The sequence below is a fragment of the Echinops telfairi genome, unplaced genomic scaffold, assembly GCF_000313985.2.
Source record: "Echinops telfairi isolate 266 unplaced genomic scaffold, ASM31398v2 ScPeMD7_8;HRSCAF=38, whole genome shotgun sequence".
NCBI lineage: Eukaryota > Metazoa > Chordata > Mammalia > Afrosoricida > Tenrecidae > Echinops > Echinops telfairi.
In genome coordinates this window covers 7784247-7797625 of record NW_022103905.1, presented here as the reverse complement: position 1 = coordinate 7797625, position 13379 = coordinate 7784247, and the positions used below count along the sequence as shown (strand labels likewise).

Sequence of the window (13379 nt, the reverse complement as noted above, 5' to 3'; positions counted from 1 at the left end):
TTTGCTCACAAGTAGAGGACTGAGCAACCTGGGTTGAGCGTATATTTACTAAGCAACACTGAAGTTTGCATGTGGGTTTGGGATGCATTTGTAGAGACTAAGGGGTTGAAGGAAATCCTGGGAGTGGCGAAGGTTCTCCCGAGAAACCCTTGTTCAAGAGCATAAATTATTTTTAAATTCTGGAATCTCTCTAAATCAACACTTTGTTTATCCGGCTTTCTTGGGGGGTAAAATATTGCCCATAACTAAATTTTCCAGATAATTAAAGACAGCTATTTGAATCACCAATTAACAATGACTTTTTAGATTGTGGTGAAATCATACAGGCCACCATTTCTGCACATTGCATTAACTGTTTTAATCAACTTTTTCTTAGAGATATTGCATATTTCCCTTATTTTAACAAGAGAGGAGAAAAAAGTAATTCCTTTATGATGATGGGCGAGGCTTTCCAAGATGGACTCTAGGACTCAGTTGAGTCCACTAGACAGAAGAGCAAACACACCCCGAATCCGCATCACGCAGCAGTGCTGGTACTAAGCAATCCAACAACAGACGGGAGGTAATGGCCTCAAGGACAAATGCTGGGTGTCCAGAGTCCTCACGAGAGTCATCAGCACAAATGGTGTTCACCGTGTCTGTCTACAATGTCAGGCTCACTGGCAGAACCAACACAGTAATTCAATCACCATTGGCAGTTTGTCTGAATAAACCAAGGGTTTTGCTCGAAGAAGTAAGTACAGGGCACAAGCACTGGTACAAAAGACGTATCATTCCTATTCGGAGATGAACAAGTGGCATGTAATGCGTGCCTTCAAGGAGATTCCAACTCATAGCGACCTCTAGGCCAGGGTCGAATTTCCCCTCAGTTAGTTGCTGAGACTAACTCTTTCTGGAAGTAGAAAGCCTCATCTTTTGACAGTTTAAGTCACTAAATTGTTTACACAAACTAAACCAAGAATGTTACTGGTGTTTTAGAGAGAGAGAGAGTCATCTCATTAGTGTTGGTTACTGTAGTGTTTGAAGTCTCAAATGTACCGATTACAGTAAATGACAAGGTTTTTGAAAACTTCTTTAAAAAACACTTTGTCACAGACTTGTCATAGTTAACATGATGTTTATTAGAGATGTCATTTGAACGGACTCTTTCGGAACTAGTTCGTGTGTGTGTGTGTGGTGTTCATTGTGATACATTAAAAACTGTGTCCACGGATTTTCATCCTGAGTTGACTTCGCAATCTATGAACTTGGTATTAAATTCTTCAACTGAAGGAGTCTTGCATAAGGGAGACCACATGAATCACCAAACTGCCCTAAGAGGGATCTAAATTAGTAAATCACTACTAAGCAAACCAGGAAGAAGAAAAAAGATGACACATCAAACTATCCAACAGGCAAAACAGACTGAAGGGGGGAGAGGAAGAAGGAGCAATGTCCTGAGTTGGCTGAAAGTCAAGGTTCAGGACCATGTGCAGTGACCCTCAGTGTCAGGCTGGTGGATGCAGCGAGGAGGGAGGAAAGCAAGGTGGCCAAGTCCCTGGACCAGCTGCTAACTGCCGACCGCTCTCCGTGCGCCACAGCCATCAGGAGGCAGGCGTCACTTGGACCCTAGCCCTGGGGCCCCACAGAAGCTCCGTGGGAATCGTCTAAGGCAGTGGTTCTCAACCTTCCTAAGGCCGCGACCCCTTAATACAGTTCCTCATGTGGTGACCCCCAACCATGAAATTATTTTCGTTGCAACTTCATAACTGTCATTTTGCTACTGTTATGAATCAAGTGACCTCTGTGAAAGGGTTGTTTGACCTCCCCAAAGGGGCCGCGACCCACAGGTTGAGAACCGCTGCTCTAAGGATTATCACTAAGGATCCGGTCCTGAACAAAGCCATCTGCCATTTCATTCTAGAACGTTGCTGTGTTTTGGACTGACCAGGAAACTTCTCTCTGCCTTTTTCATCTGTCCCATCTAGATAAGAAACCCGAGACATTTAAAAAATCATTTTATTGGGAGCTTGTGCAGCTCTTATCACAATCCATCCATCCATCCATTGTGTCGGGCCCATTCATATATCTGTTGCCATTTCTTTAGATCCCTACTGGTCACTTTGGTCCCCCGGGGCCGTGTCAGCAGAGGCGTTGTAGCGTTTTTTCTTTTCGGTGATGATCTAAGCTGGCTTGAGACATAGTTCGCTCCAAGAAACCATCATCCAAAGGGAGAGTCCTTACGTCACTGATACTCGAAACTTAGTCTGAAAGACCTCCGTCATCCTCTGAGGTTCCTCAGACGTCACTTACCGGTCCATTCTTCTTCAGAGCCATTTCCACTGCCGGTACTGTCACAGCCCTCTTTGGCTTCATGGTGGTCCAATGTCAGCCTCGTTCTGATCTTCCGGTAAAAGTACGAGCTGACAGCTGACGACTGCCTCTTCCAGAATCACTCCGTCGGACGGTGTCTGCATACTCCTTCAAGACGTCTTCACGTCTTCACTGCCGTGTCAGCTTTGAAGCTTTGGCCGTACGAACCTGTGGGGAGAAGAGGTCAGAAGCGTTGTCCGTCCCACCTGTAGGGGTGGTGATTGAAATGTCTGGAAAGAAAGCAAAGAGGAAAAGTGGGGACCCCCAAAATAAGAGACGAGTGTTTAAATGCCTCGGCTTACCTCACATACCTGTGCGTCTTAGAACTTGAGCCTCAACTAAGATAACGAGGGATACCATCCAGATCATGCCAATAATCACCTATATTGCTTTCAAACTTAAACACTGCTTAAGCAAATAGGAGTACAAACACGAGTTAACTCACGACCAATAGGCAACATTCAGGCTTAAAAACAGCAGTAACAGGAGTAGATCCCTGAGTGGTCAGCAAAGTGCTAGGAGAATGAGCAAAAGTTGCCCCTGTGCCAATTATTTCCTGAATGTTGTCTTAGAGCTTAAATTCTGAGCACTGGGTTTATGGAAGGTTACTGTAGATCGGAGTGAGAACTGTAAATCCATTTTGAGTCTCCATATCAAGTCAGCCTCCATTGAGTTCATTCTGACCAGTGACCTACAGTATAAAACGCTTGGCACCGGGCAGGATGTTTGCTGATACTCCCCTAGGCAGCCCTGGGAAGGGGTCAGTCTCCCCCTGAAGGCCTTGCCTGAGGATGCTCTTGATAGAAAGCGGAGTCAGGTCCCCATGGTGATGAGTCAAGTTCTGACCAAATGGACCGCATGCCCAGAACCAATGCTGTACCTGTTCTGCCCTGCGATTGTGCGTGCATCCCGTTGTGTGGTAAAAGCATACGACCCTAACATACCCCCTTTCCCACTGTGGGGTTCCGCCTGGGATGGTGATGAACTGATCTGCCGCCAGGAAGGATTTTGTGACAATTTCCTTTGTCGTCCATGATTTCTATAGGAACCACGTGGCTGTGAACCCTTCAGACATCATTGTGCTCTCCTACCGATCATCTCCCCTTTCTGGATGATTTGTCTGTGTCCTGGTTGGGGCTTAATCAAGGGGTCTTGATACAGCATTTCTAATTGTGAGGTCCTTCCCCCGAAGGACAGTGTGAGAGTTTTATCTACAACTGATTCGTTGCATAGAATCGTGGCTGTTGTTAGGTGCCATCTCGTCCGCTCTGACTCAGGACGGCACTTATGAGAGACAGAGCCTTGCCTGCGCCCACACCATCCTCACCATGGTGGCTATGCTTCCGCCAGGTGGCAGCCACCGTGTCTGTCTTCCGCCAGGTGGCAGTCATCATGTCTGTCGGCAGTCACCGTGTCTGTCTTCCGCCAGGTGGCGGTCACCGTGTCTGTCTTCCGGCAGCCACCGTGTCTGTCTTCCGCCAGGTGGCAGTCAGTATGTCTCTCCACCATGGAGGATCTTCCTCTTTGGCCCTGACCCTTCCCTTGACCAAGCAGGATATGTTTCCACAGACGTTTTTTTTCCCTGATAGCTTGCCCAAACTACCTGAGAAGGACTCTTGCCATCTTACCACGGGCTGTACATCTTTCGAGACAGAATTGCTTGTTCTTCTCGAAGTTTCAGTACCTTCAATGTCCTTCACCAGTACCATTATTCAAAGACATCAATTCTTCTCCAAACAAATCGTCCGTACATCGTTCAGCATTTGCCTGCAGATGAGACCGTTACAAATGTCCTGTTTGGGATCAGGCACACTTTAGTCCTTAAAATGCCATATTTGCTCTTAAACACTTTGGGAAAAAATCGTTTTACAACAGATGTGTCCAATGCACTACATCCTTTAATTTGACTGTGGACTGTGGCTCATTTAATGAAATTAATTAAAGGAAACCCTTCCATATTTTCTCCATTTCTCATGATGTTATCTATTGTCCCAGTTGTGAGAATTTTGGGTTTCTTTACATTGATCTGTAATCCATACTGAAAACTACAGTCTTTTCTCTTCATCGGTAAATGCTTTTCACTTTCAGCAAGCAAGGTTTTGTCATCTGCATATCACACGCTGTTAATGAACCTCCCTGCGATCATGATGTTGCGGTCTTCGTCAGGGAACCTCAGCTGATTGCTCATCATACAGATTGGATAAGTAAGGTTAAGGGACACAACCCTGACATAAACCATAACTCATTCCCGTATTCTGTTCAAATGCCCATCTCTTGGTCTCTGTGAAGGTTCTACATGAGCACAATGAACTGTTCTAGAAGCTTTATTCATCACAATGTTATCCATAGTTCGTTAGGAACCGTACAGTCACATGCCCTTGCATAGTCAATAAAACAAAGTAAGCCTCTTTCTAGAACATAATTAGATCCTACAACATCTCAGGGTCTGATTATCTCTAATAATCTGTAATTACAAAGGGTGATCAAAGATCCTAGAGTCTGAATAGGTGCCCTGGTGGCATAACGGGTCCCTCGTGGGGCTGCTAACTACAAGATCAGCAGTTCGAAATAACCAGCTGCTCTGCAGGAGAAAGAGGAGGCTTTCTGCTCCTGGAAAGAGTTCCTGTTGGAAATGCCCAGGAGAAGTTCTCCTCGGTCCTACGGGGTCACTCTAAGTCGCATGGACTCCATTTCAGTGAGTGAGGCTGGCCCCGTGTCAGAGAGATGAGGCTGTGAAGACGCACAGCCTCCTCCAGGGCAGCTAGGATCGTGTCGGGATGGATTCAGTGATGACAGTGGGTGAGCAGGATGTCTCCGGGTTTTGATTTGTTACATTCCAACCACAACTCTTGTCCAGTCCCAGAATGGGATCATTTTATCTGTCCCCAAATGGCTCCTTCTCCCTTTAATGTCCCCTCCATAGAGTGCATGATAAAATGAATTGTAAGATTGGTTCAAACAAAGGAGCTGTATAACATGTTGCCACATTTATCTCTGGGGAATAGAAGACAGCCATCCTTTATAACGTATAAGCTTTATATCTCTACGTTTCAACAGCTGGTAAAAACAGTGACGGCTTTAAGTAGCCAAAGAGAATGAAACATCAGGGTATTCATTAACGTGCATTCACAGAAACCTGCTGACGACGACAGTGATTGGGTAGTACAGAACATGCTAAGGTCTTTGACATCACCAACATAAGTCAGCCCAGAGCCTCAATAGGCAAGACAAAAGTACAATCATCACCAACTTTCTGGACAATTAGAATGACCTTATGAAAACATGTACATTCAGTTTGTTTAATTAATACCATATATTCAAAATTAATACTTCTTAAGAAATAAAACATAGTACTTTGTTTCAATACCAATCGTGTGTAATGAATGTGCAAGGCAAAGTACATACAATGGATGCACAAATACTTCATCATGGAAACCAGACTCAGGCGCATAATATAAACTTGTTGAAGGATGAAATATTTAAAATCTGGTAGTCACTCTGAAGAGTAAATACATCATAGCAGAAAGTAGCAACATGAAAATTAAATTTAAGCAACTCAGGATTTCTACATACGAGGAAGAGTCTATCATTAGCTGTTCTAATCACTCTACTAGAAGAATGATACTCAAACCCCCGCAGCTTTTGCTCACAGATCTTAGACTCGTTGTCCCTTGTACGGAGACATTAGAAGAAGTCTGGGAAAAAAAGTAGGTTGGCATCTCCAAGTGTCAGTTGGTTCAAGAAGAATGCTGAGCCTTGTCTTATAATGCTACTAGACTCTCTTATCATCTGTAACAGGCAAAGGTTGTGTTAGGCTGGGTCGACTAGAGAAACAAATCCAGTGACACTCATTTATGTGTATTAAAGAGCCTTATATCAAGGAGCAATTATATATCAAGAGAGCATCCCAGCGCAGTCCAACTCGTCGGTAAGTCCAATATTAATCCATATGTCCCTCCTCAGACTCACATGGCCACATGCAATGGTGCGGAATGCAGGAGGATCACAGGCTGGTGGGTGCAGAGTCCTGTGGATCGGAGGGTGTTGGACCCATGGCTGGGCTCCAGCAGTCCTTAGGGTCAGTGGCAGAGAGAGAGGAATTCCCAGGGTCCTCCTTATAAGAAGGTCAAACACCCAAGGAGACAGCATCAGGCTGTGACCTGGTTGACAGGTCTGACCCCACCCTAGGCAGGAGTGTCTAGTTGACAGAAAATCGTCTAAGGACCACAGGGGAGAAAATTAAAGGTGGAGCTACCCAGGATTACAGCAAGCTTCCCCCCTGCTACTCTCCCCAAGTCCACATCCTTGCCTCTGCTTCCTCCCTCCCAAGGCCTCTGAGCAGCTTCCATTCTTTCTGTCACAAAATCAGGGTGGGAAGGGGGTGTTGAGTGGGAAAAGGATGATGGAACCAAGCAAGAACCCAGTCTCTTTGACCTTGCAGCTAAGCACCACTGTCTAAGACCCAGGGGGCCAGGCTGGGGGCTCTTCTGAGCCTGTCCCTGGCCAGAGCTGAGGCATGTGACTTTCTGGTGTCTGATGTCCATAGGGCCTGTTGGCATGGACCGACCTTGGAAGGGTGCAGAATGAGCAAAGGAACTTGGGGCAAGGTGCTGCTTTGTCTCCACGTGGACTCTTGGTGGCAGCTCATGACGACAACAATAACACATCTATATTTAACACATTGTAATAAAATGTAGGCATACACATCCACACACACTGGGGGAAGAACAGCAGTGTTCGTCCTGTGCTACCAGGATGACAATAGAACACCTCTGGGATTCATACTTACTGAAATCTTTCACAAACATCAAAATAATGACTGTGGACTCTACATGCGTAGGGAATTTGTGATACAATGGTGGGTAAACAAAACACTATTCCATTATAGGAGTAATGTAAACTACATATTCGCCTATCACATAGATGGAGAGCTCTATAGAATAATGAAAATATTCTTATATTTTAGAGATGAAACTGTGGGAGAAGAGAACTTTTCTTTTGATTACTTTAATCTGATATGTTCTTGTACAATAAGACTTTTAAAATCTTGCTGAAAAATTGGTTGAATTGAATCAATTTTGTAAGATTTGGGTTTTGTTCTTCTCTGCTGCTTTAAAATGATGCTTCCACAACTTCGCTTTTGGATTTGAGGACTCATGTGTCCGTAATGTTGTCATTTACTAATACCAAAAACATTACTTGTACAGAATAAAATCTCAAAACGAAAGTGTGAAAGTAACAGTGATATTTTCCCCCCACCATTGAAGTATTAGTTGATACGCTGCACCAGCCGGACTTGATTTATATCCGGGGAGAACTGTACTTCCCAGAGACAATTGACTGCAGCAACCGGGAATTTGTACAGTGCAGAGCAGAAGTTGTAAATGTCATGAGTAATGCCATCCTCAAGCTCCTCTCCTGGAGGTCAAGGAGCTGCCCATAGGCACACACTGAAAACAAGGCCAAACTTAGAAGCACGGTCATCTTGCAGCAAAGGTATGTGGCCTACTGGGCCCGACCAAGAGAGGAAGAGCCAAGAGGGTTCTGCAGAGAGGAGCATACCCACTCAGAGGAGGAGGAACGGGGACTACACTTCTGTGATTTCCCAGTTTGGTTTCAGGCTATATCTTGAAGGATTCCTTGAAGCCGATAAGGAAAACATTCTCCCTGCTGGTGTGTCAATGTGACCGTCACTCTCAGTCTGTCCCTCTTACTGCACTGCGTTGATTTTCGCCTTGTCGTGCAGGGAATTGTGTAATATGGTCTTCTCGCCGTAGGTTTTGTAGCTCCCACCAAATGACTGCAAGGGTTCATGCAAATTGAAGGGTTTCTTCTTTTCGTGGTTGAGAAGATGGGGGAAGAGGCTGATAGAATAGAATACAATTCCGTTGTGACTGATTAACAGCGTGGACTGTGAGAGTAAAAATTTGGAGCACGCACATAAGGATTGATCCATTTTTGCCCTCAGAAGCAGGAAAAGGGATCGTACAACCTTTTAGGAAGACGAGTCAGGAGTAGAGCTTGTCCTCAGAACCCCGAGTCATCGAACCTCTTCCTGCTAGAAGAGGGAGCTGTGACACTAGAGAAGCCGAGGTGGCAGCATCGGGGCACTAGACAGAGGGAGGACTTCCTGCAGCCTAACCTCGGGGCATTGAATAGCAGCACTTAGATAGTTCTGTAACATTGCCCGTTCAGGGCAGAGGCCAGTTTGCCGTGTGCCTGAGAGGATGAGGGCCAGAGAGAGATGTGCCTGAAGCCATGGCTGAGAAGAGGTTGGATCCTGAGCATTTCTGGCAACTTCCCCCAATAAATCCCACGATGAATAATGTCTGTGAGTGCTGGGTGGCTATGGAGATGCCTTCCTGGGGCCAGCAGAAGGGGGAAGGGTGCCGTGGGAGGGACGGAATCGCTAAAGTGGGTTAGAGGGGGGAGGAATCACTCTTGGGCTGATGTTGGCTTTGTTGGTGCTCTGTGAAATCGGGGGTGGTCAGGTGCCCCCCACCCACCCACCCCCACATACTGCAAATTATTTTGTTACATTGTGAACTGAAGGACCTCATATCACTGTGAGATTTGCAATACCATGAGGCTCATCTTTTGAAAGAAAATTCGATTCTAAAGCGTATACATAATTGAGAAGGGATATAAAACTAGAAAGTATCAATCACTCGCAGCAAGCTCCTCTCTAAATGCTATTTCGGGGAATTTTGATTTTGTTCGTGACAACACATACCCCTCAAATTCTGGGCTTGATAGGATGCTTGCCAGTACTGCACCCCTATAGTCAGGGAGACTGCGAGCAGATGTGATTTGAAAATGCTCAGTGACAAGGTAATCAATAGCATCTGGCATTATTAATAAAATTGTCTTGGCTGCACAGAAAACCAGATGTTCTTTGTCTTGAGTCTAAAAATCTTTATGTTCAAATTATATGATTGAATATACTTTCTCAATAGCTTAGAGGAGCTTCATAGGTAAGAGTAATTGAATTCAAGTTTATTATAAGAATCTTTGGTGTTTCCTCTGTTGATACACGATAAGAAAACGAAGATCATACGTTAATTGCCTCGATGGTCCTGTTTCAGGCGGTAAATTCACTTGGCCTTTGCCCAACCTTCTCAATCAAGATAAGTCAGGTTAAAATGGGCATCCAGAGCAGCCTGGAAATTGGAAATAACTTCAAAGTGGGCAAACCACATGCAGAGAAAGGTGGGGTCATGCTGAAGCGTGGTTCAGGGTGGGGAGCTGGGCCAGCACCCCTCCTGTACCTGAGTGAGAGCAGAGCTTTCAGAGGTCCGAGCTGCTTCCATGAGTCACTTGTTCGTTTGCCAATTGCTTCCCCCAAACGGAAGTGTCTGCTTTCCTAGACAAGGGTTGAGACCACGGCTAAGGAGACAGCCACAGGCTGACCAGAAACAGATGGGCCGAGAGCCCAGCCTCCTGAGCAGCCCGCTTGCACCTTCTGCGCCGTGCGCAGGGACCAGCCGAGGCAGCCAACACATGCTGCCAATTACCTGCAGAGCCTCTCAAGAGTCAAAAGGCATTTGGGCTTCTTCCATTTTTTCGAGGGTCTCAATATACGTAAAACTGAGGAAATGCCTTTAAAGGAGGGGTTTAATCATTTTCATACGTGTTTAATACTTACATTTAAAGCACTGATTTTAAAACGCACACAGAAATAATTATAGTATTTATGGAACAACTAAACCACAGCTCACTCTGAATAGTGGTTCAGATGATAGGACCCCAGTTAAGTGTTCTGATGTTTTCTCTGCCACCTCACAGTGTAAATCCAGACACGAGCCTCCTGTTTACACTGGAGACCCTTCAGGACTGGGAGGCCTGGCCAGGTGGGCTCTCTTGCTCCAACTCTCAGGTTGACTGTCCACATTTCCCAAATATCCTGAATCAGAAGTATTTCCTTAACCAGAAGCCCAGCACATTACCTGGTCCTACTTATCGTGATCTTATAAAGGAGGCAAAAAAGCAATTTGCAAAGAACGAAAAGGATTTTAGGACGTAAGTTGATGCCGGACGATTGGTAAGCATAAAAAATGGACTTTTATTTTTTGCAGCTGGAAGTGATTCTAGGAATCCCTCAAACTTCGCTCCTTGTTGTAAAGATGCGGAGAGTGGTTTCCGAGCATCTTGTCGACTCTGAGTTAGCGTGCACAAAAGTGTCACGGATGGGGTCCTATCCAAGGAGCTGTGGGCAAGGTCAAAGTTTGGGAACGAAGGCAGCTTTGCCATGGTGTGACTCGGGGCTTGTACCCCAAGAGGGGAAATGCCAACAGAGAGCTCCGGGGAATAGACAGGGGCAAGCCGGCCAGGAAGAAAGGTCAGTCCTAGAAGCAAAGCAAAGGGCTCTTACAGGCGGAGTCCCGGAAAACTGGGTGACATCTGGGTGGTACTGAGAAAAGAAAGGCCGATTCTGAAGTGTCTTCCTGTGAAAATGTGTGTGTGTGTGTGTGTGTGTGTGTGTGTGCACAATAGAAATGATTTCCCATAAACGACTCTGGTCGTATGTTGGGGAGCTGCTGCTGCTGCCAACTGCCAGTCAGTCATTTCCATGTGAACCCCGTGTGTGCAGAGCAGAATGGCGTCGCAGGGTTTTCAGCGCTGGGGCCTTTCCAAAGCAGATTGCCAGACCTGTGTTTTAACGCACCTCTGGGTACGTTCGAACCGCCCACCTGTGGGCTAATAATTGAACCTTTTTCGAGCCTCCCGGGCCTTGGCTAGGAAGCTGCTGTTGTCAGGTGCTATCAGGCTGAGTCTGACATAGGGATCATCTCACCGGTGGAACAAGCTCTGCTAGGCCCTGCCCCTCCCAATTGTTAGGGTTTTGTTATGTTGTGTGAGCCTCTAGTTGCAGCCCTTTGTCCTAGGGCCATGAGGAGTCAGAACTGCCTCTAGGAAGCTAGGAATGGGTGAAGGAGAGAATTGATCCATTTCTTAATAGAATGGATTGGCAGGGTCTAATTCGTTGATCTAGGACATCAAGGGTACTTCCTGGAGATGGTATCACCTTGAAGGGTAGAAAGGCCACCGCCCCTTTTGGGTACCTGATGCTGAGAAGGAAACACAGCCAAGGGCAGTAAATGGTAAAGTGGCCTGCTAGGAAGAGCAGCACTGTGAGCCCTGGCTTTCCACTGGTTCACCTCTTCTTCTACTCCTGCACCCCTCTTATACACACACACACACACACACACACACACACACACACACCATATTTCCTGTGCTTACTGTGAGAACAAGATGGGCACTGTGCTGGAGAGTCTCTGTTGAAGCAACAAGAGCATCTGAGCCTGACTCAGTTGATAGGGATGAGGCCTTTGACACATGTTGATACATTCGGATGTGCTGGGAGCTTCCTCACACCAGGGTGGCATCGGGAGGGAACCCTGAAGAACTGGTTTGTAAAGGAGCTTTCCTGACGTGTAGGAATGATTGCCGTGTTCCCTCACAACTAGGAAACGCCTGCCTTTCAATGTTACAACTTAACTCTAACCTGGATTTTTATAGAGAAAAGAACAAAATTAATGAAGAGATAAAAGTCCTAAGGCAGCGGCAGGACAGAATTGACAAGGAGATTCATAGGTTTGTTTCTTATTCAACTTTTAAGAGTTAAAAATATATATTTTAAGCAGATAAATTTATTACGTAAACCTGCAAAGGGTTTGTTATGTTAAACTTCATCAACTCATTCATCTGCAGAGAGGTTTTCTATGCGACCGTTCCTCTGAAATAAAACTTTCCCTTTTCTTATCCACAAAGTCACCGATTTGATCATTCAATTGACATTAACCTTATCCTCTGAATTTATTTCTCCAATTATAGTCCTTATACCCAAGGCCTTTTAAACATCAACCTATAGCCACACCTGGTTATAAAACAGCTTACTGAACTTGTCTGTTGTAGGCAACTTATTGGTTCCCCTTGTGCCCTGCTACTTCCCCAACATAAACACATATTTTTCCTCCACTGAAGCATGGAGTGGGCTCATTTTTCTTTTATAAATTAAGAATATAAAAGGGAAAGCTATAAAGTCATGACACTAACTCATTTCTTCAAAGTCATCGCCGCCCTCCCCCCCCACACACACACACACAAGAATGACTATCAGATGGGTTTGCCCTGCAGAGGAGCCCCCTTGTGAGAATTCAGCCTTGGGCTGGCCACGTTGCCACACTCCTGTGGTGACTATTTTGGAATTTACAAAGCCAGCTTTGCAGTCACATGAGACAATCGAATCCATTAGTTTGGAATTTTCTTTCCATTCTCACCTGATTACCCAACTTCCCTCTTCACAACATCGAAAGGATCACATCCGGGTCCTATTGTGTCTTACAAATTTGCAGAATCCAAATCCACAAACACAGGGCAAAAAGGATTTCTCACCAGTGAATATGCTTAGGAGAATGTAGGGCAATTCTCCCAGCAACACCCGAGAAGCAATGACACATTGTTGGAGAAAGTGAATGGAAAAACCCTTCACTTGGAGAGATGTCTCATGGCCTTATATTTATAGGCAGTTTTAAGCTTCTATTTTTAATCTTAAAAAGAGAGACCTCCAGAGAAGGAAGGTCTGCTATGAATCGGCGACGCCTGTGAAAGGGGCATTCAACCCCCAAAGGGGTCGCAACCCTCAGGCTGAGAACTGCTGGCAATCACCACCACCCCGTTCAGTCTTTCTCATCTCTCTTGCCCAGATCTTGCCCTGGCCAATCTCTGTACCCAAGCTGCCAGTGGGTTCACATTGGTTGCATTTCCACCCCACCTATACTGACGTCTACGTTCAAACAAGGTCCCCACAGCAGAAGGTCTAACTGGAATAAAACAGTTCAAGGCCCTGCTTTGACTCTCTTCCCCTCCTGTCATTCCTCAGTCAATGCCATAGGCAGGTGAGTGCAGTCAGTGAAGGCAAGTCTGCGTGAGCCACCTTCCTGAAGACAGGGCTTCACACTTGGATGTAGTGTGCATAGTGTTTGTAACTAGTCATTAGCCTCGACTAATTACTCTGTGACTGC

General features: G+C 45.7%; 1 protein-coding gene across 1 annotated transcript in view; it reads left to right on the top strand.

Moving 5' to 3' along the window:
• FAM227B (family with sequence similarity 227 member B) overlaps window positions 1–13379 on the top strand; it is a 210409-nt gene that overhangs the window by 192685 nt on the left and 4345 nt on the right. The window contains 1 exon segment of the mRNA XM_045286464.1: window positions 10294–10371. Coding sequence (XP_045142399.1) covers window positions 10294–10371 — 78 coding nt within the window.